This window comes from Cyprinus carpio, chromosome B15 (assembly GCF_018340385.1).
Source record: "Cyprinus carpio isolate SPL01 chromosome B15, ASM1834038v1, whole genome shotgun sequence".
Taxonomy (NCBI): Eukaryota; Metazoa; Chordata; class Actinopteri; order Cypriniformes; family Cyprinidae; genus Cyprinus; species Cyprinus carpio.
Genome location: NC_056611.1, coordinates 26,252,003 through 26,267,002, shown reverse-complemented (window position 1 = coordinate 26,267,002; position 15,000 = coordinate 26,252,003). Strand labels below are relative to the sequence as shown.

Here is a 15,000-nt window from a genome sequence, read left to right as displayed (position 1 = left end):
AAGGACCGGAACTATCTGTTCTATAATCTACTGTACAACAGTGAGAAGACGTTTAGTTTCTAGTGTATTGTACTCTTTAGAATACTTTTTTTTTTAATCTGATTAAACTATGAAATGGTGAAGTTCCACCCTAAATTCTGAATATTTTTGCTGTTTTCGTGCAGGTTGGGTCTGGCGTACGCCGGCTCTAACAGAGAGGATGTTCTCTCACTGCTACTTCCTGTCATGGGAGACTCCAAATCCAGCATGGAGGTGTGTGTGTTTGCGTGAGTGTGTGAGCGATCGACCGCTGTGTGTGTGTGTGTCTGATGAGTCTGTGTGTGTTCGTGCAGGTGGCGGGCGTGACGGCGCTGGCGTGTGGCATGATCGCCGTGGGTTCCTGTAACGGTGATGTCACTTCCACCGTCCTGCAGACCATCATGGAGAAGAGCGAGCAGGACCTCAAAGACACGTACGCTCGCTGGCTGCCCCTCGGCCTCGGACTCAACCATCTGGGTAACTAGAATATACAGTACAGTACATACAGTAAAAACTTCTCAGGTGTTGCAGTTTGGGGAAATTATCTGATTGCAATTTATTTTATTATATTTTTCCTGCAAGCTTCAGGTTTGTAGGACACAGTTTTGCCATAGTATCAATATAACTATAAAATAATAATAGGGTTAATTATTATTTATGATTAAACATTTTAAATAGTTTAATTTTTTTGTCCATTATTTAACCAGAAATAAAGCTTACTGAGATTAAAAACCATAAAATAAATTTTTTTTAAATTGTTTTTATTATGATAAAAAATTGAAATAAAAACTAAATATAATTTGTTTATTAGAAATATTGCAATATTTCACTGTAAATAAAAAAACGGGCATTTAAAAAATATATATTTTACTGTTTAATATTGTAAAATTACAATACTTATTTATGACTTATTTATGTTGTATTTATTTCTTAATTTTCAAACATGAAAAAAATCAAGTTTTTATTTTAGAGCAGCATTTTAAAACTATTTAATCTTAAAGTTAACTGTTTAAATGACAACATCAATGAAAAGATATGAAAGATATATAAAATAAACTTTTTTTTAATTTTTTCTTATAAAACTATTTATGAAATGTATTATATTTTATATTTATTATATAATATACTTTTATTTTGGTGGGTTGTAGTGAAAAATTAATCATTGAGTTTCTGTGTGTATATAAAATAAGAGATATTACATAAATATTACATATTAAATTAAGTGTTTTATATTTCAATATTACTAGTAATTGATACTAATTTAAAAAAAAAAAACAGTTATTTTTACAATAGTTAATGAAAATAGTACACATAAAAATAGTATTACTATTGCAATACTTCACTGTAAAAAGTTTTTAAGTTTTTAAGAAAAATAATGTAATATAATACTAATAATAATAAATATTTTACTGTGTGGCATTGTAAAATTACAATATACAATGCAAATTTTTAAGGTTTAATTTCTTAAAGCATCAAGTTTAATTCTGTTATAAACTTTGTTATATTTATACCGTTTCTATACATTTTTATAACTCTTAAATTCTCTAATTAGAAATAAAATCACGTTTTTATATTATGAGGTGTCTGTCAGAGTTGTAATCATTAACTAAAGGGATAGTTCACCCAAAAATGAAAATGCTGTCATTAATTAGTTTAGAGCAGGTGTATGTAATATAATGCAGGTTTTACGCTTTGCTAATGCTTCGCTCACAAACCCAACCCAAGCAAAAGCAGATCGAGACGACTCTGCAACCCCTCAAATCCTTCCCCAAACCCTTCCCCATCCTCAGATCAACCAACACACTGGTGGACGTCTGCGCATACGCAGGTGAGTCACGTGATCTCTCCGCTCACACGCTGTGTATTAAACACACGCGTGAACGTCTGTGCGTCTGTGTCTCAGGCTCCGGGAACGTGCTGAAGGTCCAGCAGCTGCTGCATATCTGCAGCGAACACTACGACAACAAGGACAAAGACGACGATAAAGACAAGAAAGACAAGAAAGACAAAGATAAGAAGGAGACGGCTGCAGATATGGGCTCCCATCAGGTGTGTGTGTGTGTGTTGTGTTCGTCAGCGTTCAGTGAGACTCACTCTGATGATGATGATGATGATGATGATGATGATGATGATGCTGCAGGGTGTGGCAGTGCTGGGTATCGCTCTCATTGCGATGGGTGAGGAGATCGGCTCAGAAATGGCCCTGCGCACGTTTGGTCACCTGGTGAGTCGCTCACAAACACATCAGATGCTGTCACAATGTTAAGTGACTTTTTTATGCTACAAATAAAAAAAGAAATGCAAATAAATTAATATATTTTATTTAATAAATAGATTTACTATGTTGGTTTACTTAATTATATTTTATATTATAGTAATTATTTATATGTGTTTTTGTAATAGTAATATTATAATATTAATATCACTTTATTCAATTTTTTTATTAATAAGTAGATATAAATATTTATTAATTATACCTAAACATTATACAAATATTTATTATATATTAACTGTGTTTATTATAATTTATAAATTTTTATTAAATTAAATTATTATAAATATTAAATTGATATAAATTACAATTTTATATATTTAATATTTGTTATAAGAATTTATTACATGTATTTAATGTATTTTAAGATTATAATATATAAGCAAATAAATAAATCTTTAATAATTGAAGGTATTATGATAATTTATTAAGTTTACCTATTTAAATACATAATTCAGTTATATGAAATATGTATTAATTATATAAAAACATTATACAAATATTTATTATATTAAATTAACAGTAATTATAATTTATTAAATTTGTATAAAATAAATTAATATAAATATTAAATTGATATGAATTACAATTTTTTATATTTAATATTTATTATAAGAATTTATTACATTTATTAAATGTATTATAATATATAAGTAAATAAATCTATTTAATTTAAGAATTGAAGGTATTATGTTAATTTATTAAGTGTACCTATTTAAATACATTAATTATATAAAATGTTTATGATTTATATAATTTATATTAAATGTTAAGTGTAGTATTTATTGTATTTATTAATATTTTATTTAAAAATTTATTTAATATATATAAACATTATATATATATAGAAGATATATAGGATATATAAAAAAGTTATATTTTCTCACTTTAAGTTAAATCAAACTTGTAATTATAATAAAATTATAATATATAAGTAAATAAATAAATCTAATTTAATAATTGAAGGTATAATCATTTGTTCCTATTTAAATACATTATTATAACATTATCGAATTTAATATATATTAATAAAATATGAAATGTAATCTAGAAAGTAATTGTAATCTAATATATACAATTATATAATAAATACCTATATAAATCATTTATAATATTATAGTTGTAATTATATTTTATTTACATTTATTCATTTATTACTAAATATTAATATTTACTTTATAATTGTTTTTAACTATTAAAAGTAATATTTATTATAATTTATTATAGTAGTATATTTATTTAAATTGATTTATTTACGAATATAAATATATAATTGTAGATATTAACAATGAAATGTAGTAATTATTATAGTAATATATTGCATTTATATGAAAATGTAACTTAATATATAATTAATTATATAATAAATGTTTATAAATAATTAGTTAATGATCTTATAGTAATTTATTAAATGTAGATATTCATTTATTAATAAATGTTATATAATTTTTTAAAATAATAAATGTAATATGCATTATTATTATAGTACATTTATATTACATTCTATATATATATAAAACTAAATGTGTATATATAATAATATTTAAATAACCATGACACATTGAACTCTTCATGCATTTTATTTTCCCAAGCTGACTTCCTAATGCTTTCTGATGTCTGTGTGTGTGTCTGTGTCTGTCTGTGTGTGTGTCTGTCTGTGTGTGTGTGTCTGTGTGTGTCTCTGTGTGTCTGTGTCTGTGTGTGTGTGTGTGTGTATGTGTCTGTGTGTGTGTGTGTGTGTGTGTGTGTGTGTGGTGTGTGTGTGTGTGTGTGTGTGTGTGTGTGTGTGTGTGTGTGTGTGTGCGTGCGTGTCTGTGTGTGTCTATGTGTCTGTGTGTCTTTGTGTGTCTGTCTGTGTGTGTGTGTGTGTGTGTGTCTGTGTGTGTGTCTGTGTGTGTGTGTGTGTCTGTGTGTGTGTGTGTCTGTGTGCGTGTCTGTGTGTGCGTGTCTGTGTGTGCGTGTGTGTGTGTGTGTCTGTGTGTATGTGTCTGTGTCTGTGTCTGTGTGTGTGTGTGTGTCTGTGTGTGTGTTGTCTGTGTGTGTGTGTCTGTGTTGTGTGTGTGTCTGTGTGTGTTTGTCTGTGTGTGCGTGTCTGTGTGTGTGTGTTTGTGCGTGTTTGTGTGAGTGTGTGTTGTGTGTGTGTATTGTGTGTGTGTGTGTGTGTGTGTGTGTGTGTGTGTGCGTGTGTGGTGTGTACTGTATGTGTCGTGGTTGTGTGTCGTGTGTGTGTGTGTGTGGTGTGTGTGTGTGTGTGTCGTGTCGGTGTGTGTGGGTGTTTGTGTGTGGTTGTGGTGTCTGTGGTGTGTTGTGTGTTGTCTGTGTGTTGTCTGTGTGTCGTGTGTGTGTGTGTGTGTGTCGTCTGTGTGGTGGTGTGTGTGTGTGTGTGTGTGTGTGTGGGTGTGTGTTGTGTGTGTGTGTGTGAGTGTGTTTGTTGGTCTGTGTGTGCGTGCGTGTCTGTGTGTGTGCGTGTCTGTGTGTGTGCGTGTCTGTGTGTGTGCGTGTCTGTGTCTGTGTCTGTGTGTGTGTGTGTGTGTGTGTGTGTGTGTGTGTGCGTGTGTGTGGTGAATTCAGCTTCGTTACGGTGAGCCCACGTTAAGGAGAGCCGTACCGTTAGCGCTCGCTCTGATCTCCGTCTCCAACCCTCGGCTGAACATCCTGGACACGCTCAGCAAGTTCTCACACGACGCCGACCCCGAAGTGTCTCACAACGCCATCTTTGCCATGGGGATGGTGGGCAGCGGTCAGTCTCTCGCAGCGCTGTAGCACAAATAACAGATCAGTGACATCATTAGGGCCCTTTGAGTTCTGGGAGTCTAAATGAGGACTTTAATGCATTTGACTAAAATTATCATCATATCATATATTCACACAGAAGCGTAAAGGTATTCACAACAACCCATCAAAATAAAAGTTTGGTTTAACTTGAACAAACTGTGTCAGAAATATATTACTGTGCAGTAGAATGTACTTAATACTAACAATAAACTAAAAGAGAAAAAATAAAACAGATTTCATAGGGCCCTACATCATGCAGTGCCTCGACCAATCAGAGCGGGCTGTTGAGGATGCGGTTGTCATGGTTACCGTGTTGCTCTCCTCCACAGGCACTAATAACGCGCGTCTGGCGGCGATGCTCAGGCAGCTGGCGCAGTATCACGCCAAAGACCCCAACAACCTGTTCATGGTCCGCCTCGCTCAGGTCAGTGCTTGTTTGTATTGTAATGATGTGCACACGTTCCTCTTCACTGCGTGTGTGTGTGTGTGTGTGTGTGTTGCTCTCCTGCATTCACTAACATCAGCTGCTGCTGTTTTGAGTGTTAATGAGCTGGGAATGTGATCTGAGACCACTGTTAGATTTTGCTGTATTTGGCTGAGCAGTAGTTTGGGTGGCTCGCCAATGTACTAGATTTCTCTAATACATAAAATAAGTAAGCTTGACCAAAGTTCTTGTGGGAGAGAAGAATTTATTGAAGGTAGCAGTGTAGCAGTTCTTTCAGCAGTGATGTTAGCATGTCATCCTTCAAACAATCTTAACCCAAGGTACTGTCTGTGAGACCAGACCTTTATACCTGGTAACAAATGTGCTACAAACAATACAATTAACAACCCATGGAGAGCCAATGATAGTGTAAACCTTTGTGATGACTTGAAAGGATCTCCGCATGGAGCAGCCCATGTCACCTGATCTGATGTATGACCTAAGAGGCTAACACGTATATGGGCTCATGTGGTTCACACTTAGTTGTTAAACAAAGGACAGTTGGCTACGTTGATTGTCAAATACATTGATTTTTCATCTAAAGTTGATTAAAAAAGCCATATACAATCTTTCCATCCCATACCTATCTTGATACATATTTGATCCATTCACAAATAAAGAGAATACATCATCAAATTACAGTTATCATTTTAGTAGTCGATGTTACACATGCTGTATTACAGGTTCCTGCTTGCAATACTTTTCAGTAATCTTGAATATCAGAATGCTGCATACCGGCTCAGACATTACACCGAAGACTGGAGAATAAGAGTTCATGGTGAGGTTTGCATTTCCTATCTTGGAATGTTGGAGATCTTGTGGAAGGGGCAGAGTCTGTTTGTGTTCTGTGTATGTTGGTAAGCCATGTTCATCTAGCGGCTGGGCCAGTGCAGTTTGGTCCAAGTGTTTGAACGTCTTCTGTTCATCCTCTGAAACGCTGGGACACCTACAATCACACACAAGGAGAAAAGGGAAAACAAATCTTTCCAAAGAAATAGTTTTAAACAAAATATGCCTAATTACAAATAAAAACTGTCCCCTATTTAATGTTGGCAGGCCACCTACAGTGTTTCTCAGTGGTTGAAATGTCATGTCTTCGTCCTCAGGCGTACAAAGCTAGAGCCTAAAAACCATAGTCCCGCCATATCTGGGACTCTGAAAAAACACTACTGACATCTATCCCTCATCTCTAGGCAAATTTACATCAATCCACTCTTGTTTACCAGTGCCTTAAACTGCTGTCATCAGATACTAAAACGATCCTCAGTGGTCTTTCCCAATCTGTATCTTGTGAACACATCAGTTTTTTGAATCTTTACCAATTGTTGGGCACTATACCATGGCCCCCTTTTGGAGGTGCCAAAACTTGATTCTTGGCATGTGTACGGCCAGGCTGAAGTCTTTCATCAGTTTGGACAAGGTCAGTTGTTAGATTTTCATTGGACATGGGCTGACCTATGACATGTTCAAAAAGGCATAGTCCATTTTCCTTGTGGTTTTCCTTAATGCATTGGTTGTCATCATGTAGTTTTTTTCCATCTTCCATTAACAAGGATGATTGTTTCATTGGACAATTCAATTTGATCTTGTTACTGTGAAGAACTGTTTTGTGATTCTTGCTGAAGTTGTCTAATGCCGTGCATGTTAACCTCTCTCCTTTCACGGCTTGTTTAGCAGCAATTGCCTACTAAGACATCATTTGGGGGGGGGGTCTTTTCTCTTTCTTTTTGGGCTTCAGTTGTTGAGGTTTCTGTGTATGCTTTCCTTTCTTGTTTGCCCATCCACATGTGACGTCCATCTCAGGATTTGGATGAGATTGTCATTAGCGGTGCTGCAGAAGAGAGTTCTTCAGTTTCCCTGCGGCGTCCACCGCATGTATGGGGGGCCCAGAGTTGTTTTTGTATTGGTCGGTCAAAACAAACTGTGACTTGAACACTAGCTCAACACAGGTGTCCATCGATCACTTTGATGTCTTCAAATCAGCTCGTCACAATCATTTGAAATCCAGTCGTCAATCTTCGTTGGCAATGGTCTACCTCTTCCCCCTGAGTTTTCTCTCTTGAGTGTCTCTGATATTCACGCTATTTTCCTACCCCACTTGTCCTGTTGTTGTATGACAACGGTTTGGATTGTAAAAAACTGAGATAGACTCGACTGTTCTTTCAATCTTGCTGACCCATGCAAGGGGACTGCAGAACATGTTGTAACCACCGACCCTCTACCGTCCCCATACTGACCTTAAGAGGTTTTAGAAATCAGGTTCAGTCCATCACAAAGTGGTTTTAAGAGCCCCCTTAGTGTCATCACAGAGTTCTTGAAGTTGTGGTTCAAACCAGCATGTTCCATCCACACTTTTTCTGAAGTGTTTTCCTTTTTGCACACTTTCTCCTGTCTTCTGCACACAAGAGGTAATTTTGGCCCCAATAGCCTCTGCAGGTTCAGTTCAAAAGAAGGGTTTGAACCGCTTCCCATCCAGATTAGTGGTTTTCTTGAGATTCCCCATCATGCTTCAACACTTTCGGTAGTCGTTGTTGGTCAATTGTCTCTTAAGTTCACCACATTAAAACAATCATCCACTGTCCAGGGATGTAAATCGTGATTTTTGCAAGCGTGAAGATATTGCCAACTTGCTGTGGTTGCTTGTACCCATCTGGCAATTCTTTTGGAACCATTGGCAACTGCTCTGGAGTGATGGAGGGAGGTTCTGAGGGAAACCTATTTCTTTACCACCTGTTACTGTGACGAGTTCGTAGTTCACCATCTCATACTCCGTCTTCATGTTTCAGTTTCAACTTCAGTCCGTCTGTTCTTAATAATTACAGGAGCAAGTCGTAACCTTCAGTTTTTCTTTGTAATTTCAGTATGTGTGTTAAATATCTGCATATCAATGTTATCAGAGCGCTTGAAGATTTGATTCAGTCGTTTGGGAGAGCATTAGCAACTTGATAATTCTGGTAAGGTATTTCTTGTCTTCAAATTCAGCCATTGCAATCCTTTACTCCTGTCTTCTGGTTACAAGTGTCAGTTACACATCTCTGTAGATCTGGAATTTGTTGAGCCAATTAAAGACTCTGCATAGGTTTGTCCTTAAGCGAGTTCAAAGCCCTAATGTCCGGACAAAGGTTTGACACCGATGCTGACTTTCCCATCCAAGATTCACACGTGTTTTCTTGAGATTCACCAATATCTGATCAATGGGTAAATGTGGAGGTTCTTTCAAATGCACTTTCTGTAAGTCAGTTGTGCCCTCAGGGTGTGAAAACGAACAAAAGGTAGTTTAGAAACTGTTTAAAGGCACTTATCAGATTTAAATCACAGCAGCCTGTTAGGACTGAACATTTCAGTTACACAGACAAACTCATTAGTAAAAGCCAGCTAGTTTTCAATTACATTGTTAAAACAAACTTTTACATTAAGGCTATTTTTTCTTGTGTAAATGTCTGAATTGAGTTCTCGCTCAGGAAGGTGAATTACGTTTTTCAGCTTGTCCCTTCGACAATTACATTATCTCTTTCAGTAGTTAACGGAAGGCAAACAAACTTATAGGTTCATGGCTTTATGCCATCATTTCTACCTCAGTTAGAAACATTATTTTCAAAAGTACCGTAGTGGTACTGAATAGCACCCAGTCAAGAATTCGAATTTCTTGCAACAATCCGTCCCAATTCTTTCCAAGGTCCTACAGTCAAGGCGAATGGGACAAATTGTTTTTTGACACAATTCCTCCGACAAAAGAGAAAGGACCAAGCCTCTGCTTCTACAATCTCTTTAGAACGGGACTAAATTGCTTCCTAACAATTCTACAGACATTAAAGAGAAAGCCCAAAGCTATGCTTCTACCCTATCTGATTACTGGACTAACAATTGTTTCTTTCCCAAATTCTGTGCAGCAACATCGTCCAATCTATATATGGCCCTACAGTCTTGGACAATGGTACTAAATGTTTTTTACACATCCTACAGACAACAAAGAAGAAAGGACTAAGCCTCATTGCTTACCATCTCTTGATGAACGGCCTAAATGTTTCTTAAAACAATTCCTACCGATTCCAGAGAACAGGAACCTAAGCTATAATTACACATTATGGTCCTACAGTCATGGAGAAGGACACTAAACCTCTTTCAAATGATTCTTACAGACTCAAGAGAACGGACCCAGCTATAACCACTTTTTCTATAGCTCCTACAGTCTCAGGAGAATTAACTAAATCATTTAAACGGTTTCATTAATAATTAGGCAAAATACTGTTCATCACTTTATGCCATATGCTTCTATGTTAGAACATATATTTCAAATCTAAAATGGGCTACTGAATTAGCACCCAGTCAAAATTCAACAATTTCTTGCAGGCAGCATCAGCACCAATTAATTTCCAAGGCTCCACCAGTCAATGGATGAATGGACTAAATGTGTTTTTTACACAGATTCCTACAGACAAAGAGAGAAAGGACCCCCAGCCTCTGGCTACCACAATCTCTTGAATGAGCGGGACTAGAATTGTTTCTTTTAAACAATTCTACAGACTCCAGAGAACAGGACTAAGCCTAGCAATTACACATCTATAGCTCCTACGGTCTCATGAGAGCAGGATCTAACCTCCTTTCTTAAATGATTCTTACAGACTCTCAAGAGAACAGGACCAAGCTATAACCACCTTTTCTATAGCTCCTACGGTCTCAGGAGAATTATTAACGACTAAATCATTTAAAAGGGTTCCTCCTACAGACTCAAAGAGAAAGGCCTAAGCCAAACATTTCTTAAACAGTGCTACACTGGTTATTATGGTGACAATACATGCATCAAAATGATCTGCTTACTTATGAAAAAGTGTTCTTTAAGTTCTTTTAGAGAGCTGATAGTTTCTCACTCACAAATTAGAATCTTTGAGACAGGATCAAGTTGATTCAAATAACTTATGTCCACAGAGCGCCCAGTCTATTGATCTTCAACACAAAAACTGTAGAAATCTCCAAAACTCTGTTCACTTCAGTTGCAGTTGGCGAGTTCTCTTCTTGTCAGTCTCTCCTGGCTGGCTCTCGCCAAATTGTTAGGATTTTGCTATATTTGGCTGAGCAGTTAGTTTGGGTGGCTTCACCAATGTACTAGATTTCTCTAATACATAAAATAAGTAAAAGCTTGACCAAAGTTCTTGTGGGGAAAAGATTTATTGAAGGTAGCAGTGTAGCAGTTCTTCAGCAGTGATGTTAGCATGTCATCCTTCAAACAATCTTAACCCAAGGTACTGTCTGTGAGACCAGACCTTTATACCTGGTAACAAATGTGCTACAAACAATACAATAAATTACCCATGGAGAGCCAATGATAGTGTAACCTTTTGATGACTTGAAAGAAGGATCTCTCCCATGGAGAGCCCATTCATTGATCTGATGTTGACCCTAAGAGGCTAATTATATGGGCCATTTGGTTCACACTTTTGTAAACAAAGACAGTTGGCTACAGTTGATTGCAAATACATTTGACTAAAGTTGATTAAAAACCAATAATCTTTCACCACATTAACACACACTCAGCTCTAAACACTAGTAAAAATAACTCTGAACTGACTTCAACTGCTTGCATCGCATTCAATACGATATGAGGCATCACGAATGCGGTGTGTGTGTGTGTGTGTGTGTCTCAGGTCCAGGGGTCTCATCATCTGGGGAAAGGACTGCGCTGGCTCTGCCCGTATCACAGTGACCGGCAGCTCATGAGTCAGGTGGCTGTGCAGGACTCCTCACGGTCCTGATGTCTGTCCTTCCTGGACGTCAAGAACAGTAAGAGTATCCCTCAGAGCCTGTAATAAATGACCCTGGAGCACAAAACACAGTCATAAGGGTCCATTTCTGTGAAATTGAGATGTATGCATCATCTGAAAGCTGAATAAATAATCTCTCCATTGATGTGTGGTTTGTTAGGAGGACAATATTTGTCTGAGATACAACTATTTGAAAATCTGGAATCTGAGGGAGCAAAAAAATCTAAATATTGAGAAAATCATCTTTAAAGTTGTTCAAACGAAGTTCTTAGCAATGCATATTACTAATCAAAATTAAGTTTTGATATATTTACGGTAGGAAACTTACAAAATATCTTCATGGAACATGATCTTATCTTAATATCCTAATGATTTTTGACATAAAAGAGAAATGTATAATTTTGACCCATACAATGTATTGCTACAAATATACCTGTGCTACTTATGACTGCTTCTGTGCTTCAGCTACACATACACATATATAACACTAACATCAAATGATGCGCTGTGTCTGTGTGCAGTAATCCTGGGGAAGTCTCACTATGTTCTGTACCTATGTTCTGTCACGGTTTGGTGGCGATGCAGCCTCGTATGCTAGTCACGATACGACAGAAGAGCTCCGACCGCTGCCGGTGTCTGTGCGAGTAGGACAGGTGTGTGTCTGCATTTATCTGATCAAAAATGCTGTAAAAATAGTGAAATATTATTACAATTTAAAACAGCAGTTTTCTGTGTGAGTATCTGTTAAACTGTAATTTATTTCTGTGATGCGCAGCTGTATTTTCAGCATCATTACTCCAGTCTTCAGTGTCACATGATCTTCAGAAATCATTCTAATATGATGATTCGCTGCTCGAGAAACAATCAAGTTGTTCAAAAATAAGTTAAAATAAGAGCAAATAATTTTAACAATTAAACTAATGTCAGTAGTGCAAAATATAAATGTTGTATTTGTTTGAAAAGAAATGTGTGACAGAATGTAGCTTTGCATCGTCACAGCATACAATAACTATGTTTCCATCCAAAGATTCGAATTAAACTTATGTGCAAAACTGGAATATTGCATGAAACGATTGCGAATAAAGCACCGTTTCCATTCAACGAGTCCAAGAGAACAAAATCATCTCTTCCTGATAAACTGGCACTAAATATCTCTCAGAAAAGTAGAAGAAGCCACTGAATATAATCATTTTCATATATGATATAAATTACTTGCACCTCAGAGCAAGCAGGAGAGACTCAATAAATATTGCATTTTTTCTTATCAGATAAAAAGTTTATCCTGCTCAAATGTGCACATATGTTTTTTATGCACATTTTTAGAATTTATATGCATCTTGGCATTTCCATTCAGCGTTTTTTTTTTTTTTTATGGGATATTCCAAAATGCGCATAAAAATAGGTGGATGGAAACATAGCTGTTGAGAAATCGTTAAAAAAAATGCTGCAAGTAATTTTAACAATTAAAATATCAGTAGTGCAAAATAAAATGCATAAAATGTGCTTTTTGTGTGTGTGTATTACAGTGTAGTTTTGCCAGTGCACAATGAGAAATTGTTTAGAAATAAGTCAAAATAAAATAGTGCAAGTAATTTACAAATGAAAATGCCAGTAGTGCAAAATAACATGCACAAAAACATCTTTATGCTAAATTACATTTTTTGCCTTTTTGTGTGACAAACTGTATCTTTCTATTGCCACACGTACAAAGACAGATTGTTTAAAAAAATAAGTCACGATAATAGTATAACAAATGCACAAACTATAATATTTAAACAAAAAATCTTGCTTCCTTTAAAAAATAAAAAAGGAAAAATTAAATAAAATGACAAAAATAAAATAATATCAGCAGTTTAAAATAAAATGAGAAAAAGATTATAAAATTGTAAATATTGCCAAATTGTTTAAAAAAAAGAAAGATAATAGTATAACAAATGCACAAATTATAATATTTACACAAAAAAATCTTAAATATCAATTTAAATAAAAAAATAACAAAATTAGAATAATATCACCAGGTAAAAATACAATGAAAAAAAGTAAAAATTGTAAATATTGCAGAATTGTTTTTTTTTTTTTTAAGTAAGTCAAAATAATAGTACAACAAATGCACAAAGTATAATATTTAAATAAAAAATCTTATGTTTCCTTTTAAATAAAAAGGGAAAAAAAATAAATTAAAATAATATCAGGAGTTAAAAATACAATGAAAAAAGGTAAAAAAAAAAAAAATGTAAATATTGCCAAATTGTTTGAAAAAAAAAAGGAAAGATAATAGTACAACAAATGCACAAACTATAATATTTAAACAAAAAATCTTATGTATACTTTTAAATAAAAAAAGGCAAAATCCTGGTTATAAAAATTGTAAATATTGCCACAGCGTACAGACAAATGGTTAAAAAAAAAAGGATAGATAATAGTACAACAAATGCACAAACTATCTGATCTTATGTATCCTTTTAAATTAAAAAAATAATACTGTGAGGGGTTTAAACTAAAAGAGGAAAGGCTGTAAGAGTGTAACCGCTGTGTGTGTGTTTTTTTTTACTCCGGGCCTGCTTGCTCACGTTTATGTGTGTGTGTGTGTGTGTAGGCTGTAGATGTGGTGGGGCAGGCCGGGAAACCCAAAGCCATCACAGGTTTCCAGACTCACACCACGCCGGTGCTGCTGGCTCACGGTGAGAGAGCGGAGCTGGCCACAGAGGAGTACATCCCCGTCACACCCATCCTGGAGGGCTTCGTCATCCTGCGCAAGAACCCCAGCTACGGCCTGGCGGCAGAGCATCGCGCCCTGGACTCTATTTAAAGCCCCGTCTCCTGCGTCCTGTAACTAGAGCATGACATGAGTGTGAGGTCATCACCCCGCTGAACAGTTCCGCTTCTTTTTGTTACTTGTTCTGTAAAAGGTTGAGATACAAAAAATTAATAAAAGAATTGTGGTTAAACCTGTGTGTTTATGCTAATTAATCTTGATTGGTATGATTGTTCTCATTTTTATGACATTACTGATATCTTCACGTTATGTTTTATAACGTGGTGTGCGTTGATTAATATTCAGAAGCCAGTATTTTGCACTAGTGATATTAATAAATCTCTGGTTTTGTGCTTCTGGAAGATTTCAGCACAATCAGACATCTACTAAAATAATGTTTTAGGTGTTATTGTGAACACTTTTTAATAATTATGTAATATTTGAAGTAAAATAGAACTCTTTTCTAACATTTTAAATGTTTTACTGTCACTTTAGATCAATATATATATATATATATGTATATGAAAAATAACACAATATCTTTTTTTTTTTGTCCTTCTGAATTTTAAGTGTGCCACTGTAGCTTTGTAACTGAGTACAATGAGAAATTGAATTAAAGTGCTAAACCCATGACTGATTTCCTATAACACTTTTTAATAATAAAGCAGCACTAAAAGTACAGTAGTATGTAAAAGTTATTTCTAATTGGTCACCAGGCGGCGCTGTAAAGAGAAGGCCACGCCTCTGTGAGCGTCGACCAATCCTGAATTACAAATCCTACTATGGGAATACTCGCTGAATATTAATGAGGCCGTGCTGACGTGGCCCTGTGGCAGCTGCGTTCGTTAATATTAACGAGCCGAACTGATTTGATTTCCGCGCAGTCACGACAGCATCATAATATTCATGAGCAGGAGCTCTGCGCACACGCCGCGGC

The 15,000-nt window shown here is 35.6% G+C and overlaps 1 protein-coding gene across 1 annotated transcript in view; it reads left to right on the top strand.

The window, feature by feature from the left end:
• Nucleotides 1-15,000, top strand: part of LOC109060225 (26S proteasome non-ATPase regulatory subunit 2-like) — a 69,377-nt gene that overhangs the window by 11,501 nt on the left and 42,876 nt on the right. The window contains 7 exon segments of the mRNA XM_042740019.1: nt 165-252; nt 333-548; nt 1,753-1,846; nt 1,922-2,067; nt 2,159-2,242; nt 4,862-5,030; nt 5,395-5,489. Coding sequence (XP_042595953.1) covers nt 165-252; nt 333-548; nt 1,753-1,846; nt 1,922-2,067; nt 2,159-2,242; nt 4,862-5,030; nt 5,395-5,489 — 892 coding nt within the window.